At 35.0% G+C, this 14,503-nt stretch overlaps 1 protein-coding gene across 1 annotated transcript in view; it reads left to right on the top strand.

The window, feature by feature from the left end:
- The window catches only part of HDAC9 (histone deacetylase 9), a 387,397-nt gene that overhangs the window by 320,102 nt on the left and 52,792 nt on the right, over positions 1 to 14,503 (top strand). The window contains exon 22 of the mRNA XM_061996670.1: positions 13,947 to 14,065. Within this exon, the coding sequence (XP_061852654.1) occupies positions 13,947 to 14,065 (119 nt within the window). The remainder of the gene's footprint in view (positions 1 to 13,946; positions 14,066 to 14,503) is intronic.

Raw genomic sequence — 14,503 nt, 5'->3', positions numbered from 1 at the left:
AGATGTGATTCAGTTTGTTATGTCCTTTCTGCTTTGAACATGAAGAGAGATGACCTTATATTTGGCAAAAGAAGATGGAATTTCTCTGCTCTCTACCCAGGAGACCTCTGCCCCAGTACCTTGGGCGCAGAGATGGAGAATGGATGGAGAATAATGTTAATGGAAGGCTTCCTAGAATGGTTTCTCTGCTGGAGCTTTTAGATTGATTGACTCAATATCATTGAAGTAATTGTTATTTTTTACTTCTTGTTTCACATTAGGTTATAGTTAAAAACTAGCATTTATACAGAGACAAATTCAAGGCCAAATTCAGAAAACTAGTTGTGTCCCTGCTGTGTGGGCTTCTGCATATGAGTATGTGTGTCTAGTTTCCCTTTGTGGAGAGTGGGGTAAAGTAGTCAGCCAAACTGAGAGCTGTATGACTGACCTGTAAACTAGGATATACGTTGGTTGTTTAAATAGCATTCTAGACTTCAGTGACTGTACTGACTGGGACCTTGATTCACTTCTCAAAAACATGCAAGTCCAGTGACACATGAGATGTACTGAAAGGGCTGAGGTTTACTGCTGTGGCTGACAGCTGTAGCACAGTATCTCTGGGAGATTGTGTCCTTTTGGAGAGTCAGCAGGAAGCCAGGATGGGTACCCCTGCATCCAAAAAGTTTCTGGTTATCTTTTTGTAGGTAATTGAACTCAGTACTCTGTATCTATGAAATATGGTGAGAGCTTAGACCCTCAGCTCACAAATAGACTCCTACAGTGTGTAGTTAAGGATCTGCATCTGTGTTCAGATGCCTTTCCTGGTTATATTCTTCTCCAGTCTAGATAATTGTTATTTACATACTTACGTGAAAATTAACCATGATTTCTTATACAGTTAGGGTTATTGTTTTAAGCCAACGTCTAATGGTATGCCTACACTACATACCTGCAAAGAAACTATAGTAATGTTCAATTGAGCTTTAAGTTACCTTTGAGATATCTGAAGAATTCTTATGAAGCTCATATGTTAATTGATTTTGTCTTTACTGTACCATGTCAAAAATATAAACACACACACTGTAAGATGTTTATGCCTGTCTCCAAACTAACCTTTTTTGGCTGGGAGAAGCTTTAAAGGGGCTAATATACTGTGCTGACATAAATTGCCTTTTCTTAGTAATACAAAACAGCCTGTAGAAAACCAAGTCCCTCTGGCAAAAATTTTCTAGTGTCCATGCTGACCCATTTTAAAGCTACACATCTTTTCATCTTGCTGCAGTGTGCATTGTAGTTATATCTATAGGAAAGGTATCCATTTGGATGAAGTGGGAGGTTTGCCACTTTAGTTGTACACTTTTTGCTATATTGTACTGCCCCTTCCATAGCCATTATTGTTGGCTGCACTTAGACCAAAATACATAAGAATAACCTGGGATGAGGTTGTACTTTAGTCAGATTGTACTATATACTCCTGAAGGGACTACCTCTCAAGAGTGACCCTTTCCAGAAATTTAGAGCTGATAATATTTATGAGAGTTCAGAGCAATTGACACATTGGCTAGAGATCTTTTAAATGGCTAAATTTCAACACGCTCCCTAAGGAGCTGAGATGGAGATCATTTCAGACCTGTACTTCATTGTACCATAAAAAATGAGACCTCTCCACTAGATTTAAGAGCCTGTGGTATTGTGATCTGTGCAAATCTTAGGGGAGCTCATCTGGGATCTTACAATGTCTATGAAATAAGCTTGTGTTAGTAACAAAGGTAGAAATAGTCACATAAATGTGATGGTTTATGTAATTGATCTTTTCTAAAAGTATCTTGAACTTTATAGCGAGCATCTTTCTAGTGTGATTTATTCTGTAATATAGTACACTCCCGTGGCTGCCTTTCAAAAATGCTGTCTTGGATATCTGCTTATAAGTAGAGCAGCTCAGGTTCATGACTCCAGCATGACAAACACTGCTTTGGCTGAGGCATGGATGCCAGCTTTCAGAAAAGAGCCTCTCTGAAAGCATGAACAGCTGGTTACCTCTTTCAGTAGCAACCCTTAATCTGACAGGGATCCACATTAGCACCTCAGCTTTAAATTTGTAATCTTTGAAAAAGGGTACGATATATCATCAAGTGTGAAATGATGTGGAATACCACTGCTACTTTTATTTGCCAAAATCAAAATCAGCCAATATTTTTGCCATTCTTTTTGCCATTCAGTGAAAAGCAGTGCGGTCCATAGAGAGATTGTTTCTGTAGTCTCTGTTTCAATTGTTTTCACAATCAGAGATAAGAGGTCTGTTATTAAGGCAACATGCAGACTACCTCTCTAAACCTCATTTGTAACTTCTGGAAAGTTGTAGAAGTTTCTGAACATTATAGAATAGGACACTGATTTGTAGTGATTTTCTTCTTTCACACTGACAAGAGCATGAACATTACTGTTTGTCCCTCCACTGCTTGAAAGTATTCCCTTGGATAGCATGAACAGGGCGGAGTTTGAGGATTGAAAGCTTTGACTGATACAGATTCTTACTGACATAAGAGCAGAGGTAATAAGTCACAGAAGAGGAATAGGGCTTTTCTATTTCAGCGATGTTTACTTGAAGGAGGTGCATTTTACTGTAAATGTGAGCTGTCCCAAGGAAAAAGGACACACAGCACAGCTGGACTGCACTGAAGCTGGTAGTTCAATTGTCCATCCAGCTTTCTCGAGTCTGAGGCATAGAAATTCAGTGAATTGTGCATTGATGCATCCTTTATGTGATGAATCTGATGCTGAGGTGCTGACTTTGTCTAAGTCCCTTTAGCATTGCACCTCTGGCCTTCTGTCACAGTGGACTGCACTGAGAAAGTCACAAGGTGAAGTACATGAACATGAAAACATAATGTAGGACCTAGTAGGACCTAGTGTAGGACCACATGCACAGTTCCAAAAGATCAGTATTTTGCTGCACAGTTTTGAAGATTCATGAAGAATTATTCTTCATTGACAAAACTTTAAAAAATTAGTTTCAAGCTGGAAGTTTCTGACTAAATTAGATTTAAGGGTTAGTGATTACCACTAATCCTCAATGGCTAGTTTACAGCTTTGGAACAGAGAGTTGTGACATCCATGATATCACTAAAGTAGCTGTAAGGCATTAAGCCTACTATGATAAGTCATTTTCAGTGATAGAAACTTAAGTTTTTGTTTGTGTCACAGCATTATTATAAATTAATTGTATTAATAGTAAAATGAACACCTTTCTGCATGTTCTTCAACATGTACAATAATGTGCAACAATAAAATATTTACACTTTTAGAGATTAGGAAAGTACATAGTATGATATTGTGCTAACCTTTGTGCAGGCAGGACACTAGGAAGTTACGTTTTTCTATGAAAAGTACAAATGAGTCCTGTAGAAATTAATGCTTCCAGGAATAAAAACTCAATGTACCTTAGACAACATTCAGAAAAGTAACATGCTTAGGTCACTGAAGACATCCAGGACTGTCTTAAGATGAAATTAAAGTGGTCAAGGTCTTAGAATAGAGCTCTCAGGTTTCATGCATACTCCACCTCTGTGAGATAATTGGGAGGTAAAAGGAAAACAGAGGGCTGGACGAATAGTAATGAGCAAGCAGATGAGGGAAAACAGAGTAGAAAGACAATATAGATGAGACAGAGTAGAAGAAAAGAAGACAGAAAACAGATGGAAGCCAAAAGCCAATGAAGTGAGAGAGACAAGACTATAATGATTTACACAAGACATGATGGAATTAGTCTGGATAAAATAAGATAAAAAAAGAGAAGCAGCTTATACCCTCAGTTCAACTTTAGAATGAAACAAATCCTTAATGGGATTTTTAAAAGATAGAAGCAAAACTGTGTGACTCTTTTAATTCTGGAATTAGAAACTGAGATTCTATAGCAGAATATTGTGATATTATTGGTAAACTTACCTAAATAAAGTTTAAATACACAGCAAAACATTCACATGTTTATATGAAGTAAACTTCAAACCCCTTGGGATCTGTACTTTGCTAATAGATACTTCCTTTCAAAGCTGTACAGACTCTAAAATTGAATACATGAATAACAAGATAAACAAAATCCATGTTTTTTTACACGTCCTAGAACAACACTTTCTCATATTAGTCTGGTCTAATAAGAATCTTTATTATCTTAGTAATTAAATAATTACTTACATTTATATGGGATTCTAAAATTGAAACAATCTAACTGAATTTTTTCACTTACAAAAGGAGGATGCAGATACTATTAGAGAGAGCACAAGTCTGAATATACTATGTAGCAGGATTTGGCTTCACTTGCAATTAGAGCCAAATTGGAAGATACTTGTATACCCTGTAGTTGTTGAAATAGCATATGCTTTTTTCAATTTGGAATATTTTCTATCTGTATGGTATCTTTCTGAATGATAGAAATAGTATTCTAGAATGGTAGTAGTTTCTTTAAGCAATTCTTGAGCTGTAGTGACCAATAGTTTGCAATTCTGTTAAAAGGAGTTCATCTTAGGTTACAAGCTAGAGTACTTCAAATTTATTTGTTTAGTCATTGAGGTTTTTTTTCTTCTTTTTTTTTTTTTTTTTTTTTTTTCCCCATAATCAAGCCAGGGTTGTCCTTTGGTGCTTCAATGGAATTTAAGGAGAATGGAGCAGAACTAGAGGGAACATGAAATTATCACCCTTAGCGGGATCAGTTTATTTTTTAGTACTCTTTGCACTTTAGTACTCCTCATCTCTATCATTGCTCTTTTTTTGGTAATGAAAGTAGTGCAGCAAAGTGCTGGGAAAACTGCCTTGCTTTATGTTGTAGCAAGCAAGACTTTAGCAGTTCTCATTGTACAGTCCAGTCTCTTCAAAGAGAACTATTTCCTTACTGACTGTGGATTTCAACTTGGACTGACAGATTTCCAGGATTTCCTCTGTCAGAACATTGATTGCTGTATGAGATTGGAATTAAATTTCAAGATTTACAATCAAAAGCTCAGATTTTTATTATAATTCAAGGTATGCAATAAAGTCAAGAATTTGTAAACAATTTAAAGTCTGTGACATGACATTTGAAATTATATTATTTTGGCCATTGCAATGACTTCTAAAAAATATACCAGTTAAATAATATAAAAAACACAAATCATTTATTTGACATAAGATAAGAAAATTAACTGCAAACTACTAGATTAGCAATGTCTGTCAAGTGTGCAAAGCTGGGAAAAAAAAAAAGATGTGACTTGCCCGATAAGTGAGAAGGAAATAATCACATTTTAGCTATAATTTGATCAATGTTATAAATTCAAAAAAGTCAGAAAGTGTTGAAATCAGAGCTGCAAAATCAAAATCAACTTAGATGATTATATACACAACCCTCCTGTAGCTATCCTTAACATTATACAAATTTAGGGATTTTGTTCCTATGACTGAACTATCTTATAAAAAAAACCTGTACAAACATAGATTTTAGAAGAATTTTTTCCCTTAGCTCTTCATCTTGAAAGGCTGAAAAATTGTTTTAGCTTAGGTGCCAAGAATTCTCCAACCTTTCTTGAAAGAGACAGAAAACAACTTAAAAATCTATTGGATTACCTCCCATGTATTAGCAATGATAAAAACTTTCTCCCGTTCATGGTAATCACACAAGTCCCTGTGACAGGTTTGACAATTTTAAATTGGAAGAGTAATTTTAATGAAGAATAGATGGGAAGAGTATGCCAAATTTCTTAGCTGGCATAAAATTCCTGGGTTTAAAATGTAGATCAGCAACTGGAATTGAAGAACTATGAAATTCTTGAAATTTAATGTTTTGTCAAATATATTTTGGCTCCAGTAAATGTTCTAATTTTTGGACAGAGTGAAGAATTTTAATTTCATGATACCTAGATATTGTGTCATCAAGATATACAATCTGGAAGAATAGATTTTTTTTTAAGTAAGTAGATTTGAATGTACTTTTGATTTACATTTATTACAATGTTTTCTGAATTTTCACAATTATTTTACTGATGTATCCAGCCTAAGTTATATTACTTTGATTGTAAGTCTGAGAAGTAAGTGCAACAAAAATGGAGATAGAAGTGGAAGTCATGCTTAGGGATGTTTTAATTGCTAGTTTGGATATTGTAAATTGAGATGGACATTGAAAAAAATCTATGTGATTCAGTTCATTCTTACATTTTTCTTGAAATGATAATCAATCTCAGTTTCCAGGGCAACTGACTACATGAGGATGGACCAACCAATAATGAGAAACAGCTTTCTCTTTTATTACTGTTACATCTGGTACAAAAAGTCTTTTCTGATTCATGCTGTTGCAGAGACTAGTCTATTTATCGCTCCAAATAGGATCCAAAAATTATTAAAAGAGGTGTAAGCAGTTCAGTTTTGTAACAGAGTACAAAGACTGAAGTTCATGTGGGAAAGGTAAATTCGGGAACTTCAAAATGTAATATTTAGACGCTTCACTTTGATTTTTACTCTGACCTTCTTCAGGGGTCCTGGCAGCATGAAGAGTTGGTGCAAATGATTTTATTGGCAAATGGATTAGCATTGTATCAGTATGTCTCTCTTGGGGTGAGTGGAATTGCCTTTCTGCTGTAAAATGCCTGGCATAGAAAAAAGGCTTCTTCCATGTGCACCACTGAAAGAGTTATGATTGATCTAGGACCACAAGTTTTTCTACATTTCTTTTGCAGATGTCAAATAAAATCTATTAGGAGAAATGTTGGCTCCCTGAAGTCAATGGAAACTCATGTAAAATATTAAATCACATTGCAGTATATCTGCATTTTCATGTTTTGTTTCTTGGGTTTAGATTTCAAATACTTTGTTCTTCACTATTGTTTACTTGTTGAAAAAAAGCTGGGAAACATTTATGCAGGAGTCATGTTATTTCTGAGTTGTATGATGTCATCTTTAATCCTTATTTTTCAGAGCACTTTGTTTTTAGATTTTTTCCTCTCCTTCCAATTGCCCTTAAGAAAAACTTTTTGTTTCCCTCATTGTATCGGTGAGATATCTATTCTTTTTAAAAAGCAGTATTTAAGTTTCTCTGAAGGTGTTACAGTATCTCCTAACCATCCTGGGGTTTGTTTTAGATATTGTGTTGATATAGATTCTTTTTCTACTTTTGTATTTTATTAAACTTCCTACTTGTGACATTGATTCTTTAATATTTAAAGTTCTTTTCTATATGAAAATTCTTCCCTTTGAGTTTCAGGTATAAAACCATACTTTTTTATACTAATTAAATGAGAAACAAAATTCCCATTGTCCTCAGCATGTCATATTTGGCTTCATATTTCACTAAGCCTTAGTTTCCTCCAGCCTTTACTTTGACTTTACTCTCTTTACACATGTAACTCTCTTGCAAGAGTGTTTCAAACTTTTGAAAGCTGGCCTACCTAATGTTACTCCCTGAGCATGTCTGGTGCTTTTCTTTGTTAGTTGAGTCCTGCTCATCTTCAATTCAGTTAATTCCTAAGTGCTGACATCCATTTTTCTCTGTCTTTAGAGTCTATCGTATTTCCACTGGTTTATTGAGCAAAAAGAGTGCAATGAAAGAGAAGGGATAGGACAGTAGTCCTCCAATCTACCCAGAATTAATACCAGATCACTTTTCTAACCAAACAGTAGCTGAAATTTCACCAGAAAAAGTTATAGTTTCTAGTTTCTAGTACCTAGGGATTAGTGCTTTAGCATGAGTTTTCCCCCTGCTGCCACAAATACCTCCTCTCTTTCAGTAAATTTGGGGGGTGGGGGGAAGGGCAGGGATTGAAAAATGTTTTTCTGGGTTACTTTAGATTATCTGTAAATATTTCCTCTAAACCCTCACTAAAATTATATCAGTATGTACTCCATGAAGTGTAATTCAATTTAGGTAAAGTGAGAAAACTTGATGTTTCTGTACTGTATAAAACCCTGTCATATGAGGCATGTTGTAGTTTTAGCCACCAGAATAAAGTCCAACTAGTCTGTTTCAAGATGTGCTAGTTTAATAGGATGGTCTAAAGTGGCCCTAATTCCAACAACAAATGTGAGACAAACAAATAGGCCTGTATTTACTACTACAGAAGTGTTGGATACTGTTCCTGCCTGTAGCATCAGTACCTTCCTGCTTGAGATGAGAGACAATTTCTGTTGGTTGATTTGATTTGGATGTAAGAAAATGTTCATATGTTCCTTTTTTACCAGTGTCTGTTATTCCTCAGATAAAAACAAAGAGAAAGTGACATACATCTCTGTCTTGCCTCTGAAGGACCTTGTTGGAATTGAAAAACAAGATTAGCCATATAAGCAATACATTTCTCAATAACATTACTTCAAGGAAATATTGACAACATAATATGTAACAAAATAATAGTAACTATCCAGAAACCTGTGAAATAACCCTGTGAAATTCCTGTTTAATGACAAGCCAGAAAATTATACACAGAGAAAATATATTTAAAAGTAGTTATGAATATATGAAAGGAAATAAAAGACAAAGCAAGAAAGTATTTGCAAGAGAGAATATCTAGACATCTCTGAGAAGAAAAAATATAAGACAATTTCAAGTACTTTGTATTCACAACCATATTGATGAAAAGAGCTTGGGAAATAATTATACTTTTGCAAATGACATGGTCTTGATGAATAATTTGATTTATAGAAAGTGTTTGTTTTCTTTTAATTTAAAAGGAAAGGAAAAAAACCTCACTTTCTGAGCACTTCAGAGATTTAAGTTATTTTGTAGTAAAATATTTTTTCCAAGGGATTTCTGTTTCTTTTTCCAGTTAGCCTATTGCTCCCATGAAAAATGCAACTGCACTAATTCCTCTCTCCAAGTATTTTTTAATAAGGTTACCTTTCGTTCTTCCCTATATCTCACTTTTGCAAGATTTGATATCTACTATAAACTTCCTTGGTAATGACTTCAGTGGTGACATAAGCAGATTGTTAAGATTGCAAACTGAGCTGTTGTACGATTAATAGCAGTACATTTTAGGTAGTGTATATCCCTCATTCCTGCTGTTTGTCAAACTGTATGATATAAGCCCAAACTGGAAAGCTTTTCTAAAGTTTTTTTCTAGAGAAGGGTAAAATTTGGACCTACAGGCCAACTTCAAACTCCAGAACCCACTTTTATTTGTAATTTATTCAGAACTGAATTTATAACACCTGATACTGCATTCTTAGTAGTTCTTATTATCACGTGAGAATATTTACTAGTAGCAGTGAACTGATTTGATAGTATTAGTAGTTTATTATGTTAACATTTTAGGCAATGTCTACTGACTTTTATAATAAAATACTGTTGAAAGAAATTTCTTAGTAGAAAGGCAAAACTGACAGTTATTTTGTTATAAAAAAATACTGTAGAGTACTCAGGCTTGATAGAAATGTGATATGTTTTCTAAACAGCCATGCAAAAACAGAAGCCTTACAATGCCTCTAAGTGTGATTATTATATTTATGGAAAAAAATTTTCTAAAGATTTCTTTTTTTTTTTTTAATAAAATAATGGCAAGAAGTGGGCACTCAGTTGATTTTTTCTGATCAGAACATGTTACACCATGAAAGCTTGCTTAAATAATATTTGAGGCTAAAATTTATGTAACTAAGCCATTCCAATCTGCAGTTTTAGAACAGTGTGGATTTTTCTTCTCTGTTACATAAATTACTGTCCTGGACTGATATTCCTGCTTGTTTCCTTTTTAAATTACCAATACAGCAGAAGAATTGTAACTATTTGCATCAGCTTAACTTTCTTTCTTTTCAGAGATTTCCAGCTCCTTGTGATGGTACCTGCAGAGTCATTTCTGTGTTGGGTACTTCTCTGCAATCTCTTCTCAGAAAGAAAATATTTTGGAGCATCCTAACCATGTGCTTTAAATGTACAAAAATAGAATGGAAGACTAAAAAGAGCAGAGTCCCTTAGTAGAATCTCTTTAATGTCTTGCATCTGATGTTCAGATTGGTGGGGAGGGGAGGGTCACATGACTGATGTTTTCTGTAGGACTACACCCAACTGGAAGCCATCCCTCGGCTTCTCTGCAGCCAGCAGGATACTCAAATGGAATATATTAATTCTTTGGGGAAATCTCTCTAGTGAGTCAAAAAACAATCTTTTCAGCTTCCCAGACACATGCTCTGCACCCAGTATATCCAACTTAAAGGAGCATCTGCACTATCTTGGGCTGGAGGATACAGTTTCATTGTAACTGCAAGGTTTAGCGTGGATAAATAACTCCTGTGATCCAACTGCTCAAGGTTTGACATGTTTATTAATGAAAATGTGAGAGAAAAGAAAGAAATAGTCAACTAGGCAAGATACCCCTGTAACTTGGCTGTCATCATTGGGTGAATGCAGTGTACCAAATATTTATGCTTCTATATGATTCAGGATCACAGAAAATAAATATCTCTTTTATGTGTTTTATTTTCTTTGGAAAAGGGAGTAGAGGAGAGTGTGAGTCATAGTGGAAGAATAAAATTGAATTCTCTTCTGACAAAAACTGTTCATTTAATACAGAAGAATCCTAACATTGACTTCTGTTTGCTGATAACCCCTGCAGTCCAACTGGCTTCAAGCAGGAAACTGATGGCCCAAGTCTGTAGCTGTCTGGTGACCTATGGCCAGAAGCCAAATCATATTTCTTACTCCTTTTGCAGGTGAGACAATAACTACCCCTACTTAGGGCTGAGTGCAGTCTGCCTATGCACCTTTGCAAAGGATTTCTGATGAGTGAGTTTTGACCGTTCACACCGTAACAAATCCTGCCAGCTGCAGCCTGACATCTGAGCATAGGGTTGGTCTGAGGAATTTAGGAAGGTTAACATAAATATCTGTTAGTGTATGATCAATGCTAGTTTTATGCTTTAAAAAAAGCCCATATATTCTGTTATGAAGTGATTCAGCTGATTCTGTTCTTAGGCAATTGAGAACTGAAGTTCTGTGGGTTTGGAGCTCCTGAGGAGGTAGTCAATTGATATTTTTCTTACACCTTTCTATGCCCTTCAGCATGTAGTGCAAGATAAAGGGTCTGATGATTCAGCACTCTCAAATGCTGATGAACAGGAACTGTCCCTTTCTATCCAACCATCTTCATTTTCCTGAGGCTGGAGAAACCTGTGTACTAACAAAGTCTTGGCTGTTGTAATAAGGACCATGAACACTCTGAGATGTTTTAAAGAAAAGTGAAGCTTGCTATCCTTCTAAACATTTTCCATAATGTTCCGTAGGAAAGCTCTATAGATTTTCTGTTCAGTATTAAATCAAGAACAGTGTAAGATAGATGAGCTCTGACATTCCAAGTCCTTCAATATTATGGAGAATGAAAGAGAAATGAACAATGACAGGTCTTGTGAGCACATAGATTAGCTCTTCTCATGTGTAGTATGCAGAGTATCAGCAGCAAGCTTCTGTCATAATTTGTGAGACAGTACTATAGCAAAAGTAAAGTGCTATAGTTCAGGCAAAATTTAGCAGACACTGTATACAGTTTTAAAATAAAATACTATTTTTCTCAGAAAAATCCTCTTAGGTCTTATTTTGATCTTGTGAGTTCAGATAAGACCAAAAGTGATAACAAAACAGTGATTCTAAATGCCACCTCTGTTTACTAACCTTATAACCTTTTCCTTTTTTTAGTGAGGCTTTTATGTATCATTTCCGTGGAGATTTATTAATATGCTACTATTTCCTGTTCAGTACTATTAAAAATAGTGTTAATAGCTTCCTGGTGCTTTGCATTGAAAGACCTTGCCACCTAGTGTGGCTGGCAGTTTTCATGTCAGATATATTTATTTGACAAAAATTTTGAAGAAACTGACTAAACAATTTTTGCTGCTTCTAAGAATGAGACTAAGGGTAAAATACATTGTTTTTCCCAAGTTATGAAGAAATGTGCTGACATCTTTATGCTTTTGAGCAAGGTCTTGAGATATGGTAGAAGTAAAGTAGATTTTCCCAGTTTTCCAAATTATAAGACTCTAAAATATCTCATTCTGTGTTAGTCCGGTTAGATTTGTTAGTGCTCAGCAACTTGAGTTTCCAGAGTAATTATTCGTGTGTGTACTTTGTGTGTTGCATAGCTATACAGCATGGAACTATAGGAAAAAATGTAGAAATAATCTGACCTCCTCTCTTAAGATCATGTCAACTTGAACCTTGTGGATATTAGATTTACATATTATAGAAATTTCAGAGAAGTGGAGATTCTTCAACTTTCTGAAACATTTTTATTATTATCCTTGCTATTAAAAAGCTTTTTCCAGTGTCTGAACTGCAGCTTTCCTGCTGCAAATATGTCCTATCCACAGTGGAAATGTAGAAAAAATGTTCTCTTTCCTCTTGCAACAACCCCTTACATATTCCTGGATTTTTATCATGTTTACTCTCATGTTATGTGGATCAAATAAATATAATTCTATCATTTTTGCACTTAGGTCACATTTTTTAAAAAATTCTTTTATTTCTTTTTGTTTTTTCAAGTTGATCTAGGTCCTTCTTGAAGTGCAATTCTCACTACTGGAATATATACTTTAGCAGAGGCCAACTAATGACGTGTGGAAAAAAGAATATTTTAAAAATTATAACACCTTGCCTGCAGACAGTCATCATGCAATTTCAGAAAAATGAAGTTACCTCTGTCCTTTTTTTCTTAAGTAAAATGATATTCATTGGAATTCTGTATGCACTGACAAAGACTTTTACTTAATCTGAATTCTCCTTTTCTCGGACTAACAAGTACAATTTCACGACATTAAAATTAAGTTTGAGGAAATAAGGACAAAACTAAGTTTATAAAACACAGATAAAAAATAAACTAAAGAAAACCCTGAAGAGGTTTTTAAAAATATGATTAATATGCTTTTTTTTCCTTCACAGAAAACTTTAGCCTTTCAACAATAACATGAACTTTTTGGCCTAAGTTGATTAAAAATATATATAAATAAATATTGAGCTACAAGAAATAGTATTACACATGTGCAAAATTAATCTTCAGATTTTGACCAGTGTAGACCAATTAGGATTTCCTTGGGTTAATATATTTGGAATAGAACATTTATTTATGTATTGGTCTTTTAATGTTAGTGATTTCCCTGAATTAGAGCAGTCATTATAGGCTCAACATTTCCGGTACTAGTGTAAAAGACATCCTGATGCCTTCCCTTTAGAAAGTCATCCTGAAAGAAGGCATCTATGAGTGCAGAACGCAGGATTTTATTTTCTCCTTCAACATATGTTTAATGCTTTGAGTTTAGAGAAGATCAAAACCAAAGCAACAAAATATCCCCATGGAATTTTGTCAAGGAACGGGTTAACGAAGAGGAATCTTTGTGACTGTGAAGGGCTGAATTATCTTCCTGACACCAGCAGGGGTTGCTGTCACTAGTTTGTGGTTGTCACATTCCTGTTATGCTTGACCTTGGAAAGGCTTGACAACACAGTCTGGATTTGATTAAGGGAATTTCATGTTTTTCCTTTGCTAGAGTCACCCCCCAGCTCGACAAACATTTAAAAATGCTAAGAAGAAGAAGAAAAAAAAAAAAGTTTGGAAAGCAAACATTTTCCCAAAAGAAATTTATAGTTCAAATTTACACCAAGTTCACACTAACTGGAGCAGTCCGGGTTTCCACTCAGGCTTTGAATGCTCTCTGTAAACCATTAGTCACTTCCCTGGAAGAGCCAGATTTTTATAGGCAGCAGGATAAAACAGGCACAGATGTGTGTGTAATATTAGAGGGTTTCACATGTACCTTCATTTTTTTTTTCTCAATCACAGAAAATAAAAAAGAGAGACTACAGAAAGAAATTAATTTAAGCCCTTTACTTTGTTTGGTTTTGAGTAGCTACCATGAAGATTGGTAAAATTTAAAGAAAATATATTCTGGTTTGAATTTTTGAGATTGTGGCATTTTATGTCATGAAGATAGAAATCCTTATAAATTTTAAGAGTTTGCTTTTTTTCACTCTACAGGACTGTGATTATGCCAGCTGCCAATGAGTTTGATCCAGAGATTGTCCTCGTGTCAGCGGGATTTGATGCTGTGGAAGGCCATGACCCTCCACTGGGCGGGTATAAAGTCACAGCTAAATGTAGGTATCATCAGACTTGGTTTTTTTTTCTAGATAGGAACCTTATTTTAATTCCATTTTATGTCCACATTTCTACTTTCCAATATGACAGCCGTGTCACCAAGGGCAGTTAATCAAGTCCACTAAGTCCATCAGTTCATATTCAGAGATGCCCATGGAGCTGTGAGTCTTGCCCAGCTCTTGGCCAGGATGGAAATGAACAAGTTAGCATTTCTGACTCCCTCATTTCTGCTCTTCTTGACATTTTTGTCTTACTTTCTAAAATATCACTTTTCTGGCATTCAAGTAACATTTTAGAGGTTTCATGCTTTTCAATAGGCCATGTTTTCCAAATGCTGGAGTAAGTAATTTCTCTTTAAATATATATTGGAGACTTTATATTTTGGAGGCCTAAATCCAATTTCATATTCCACTTTTATTATTGTAATCTTTTCAGCT

This window comes from Colius striatus, chromosome 5 (assembly GCF_028858725.1).
Source record: "Colius striatus isolate bColStr4 chromosome 5, bColStr4.1.hap1, whole genome shotgun sequence".
NCBI classification, from domain to species: domain Eukaryota; kingdom Metazoa; phylum Chordata; class Aves; order Coliiformes; family Coliidae; genus Colius; species Colius striatus.
This window is presented reverse-complemented; position numbering and strand designations above follow the sequence as displayed.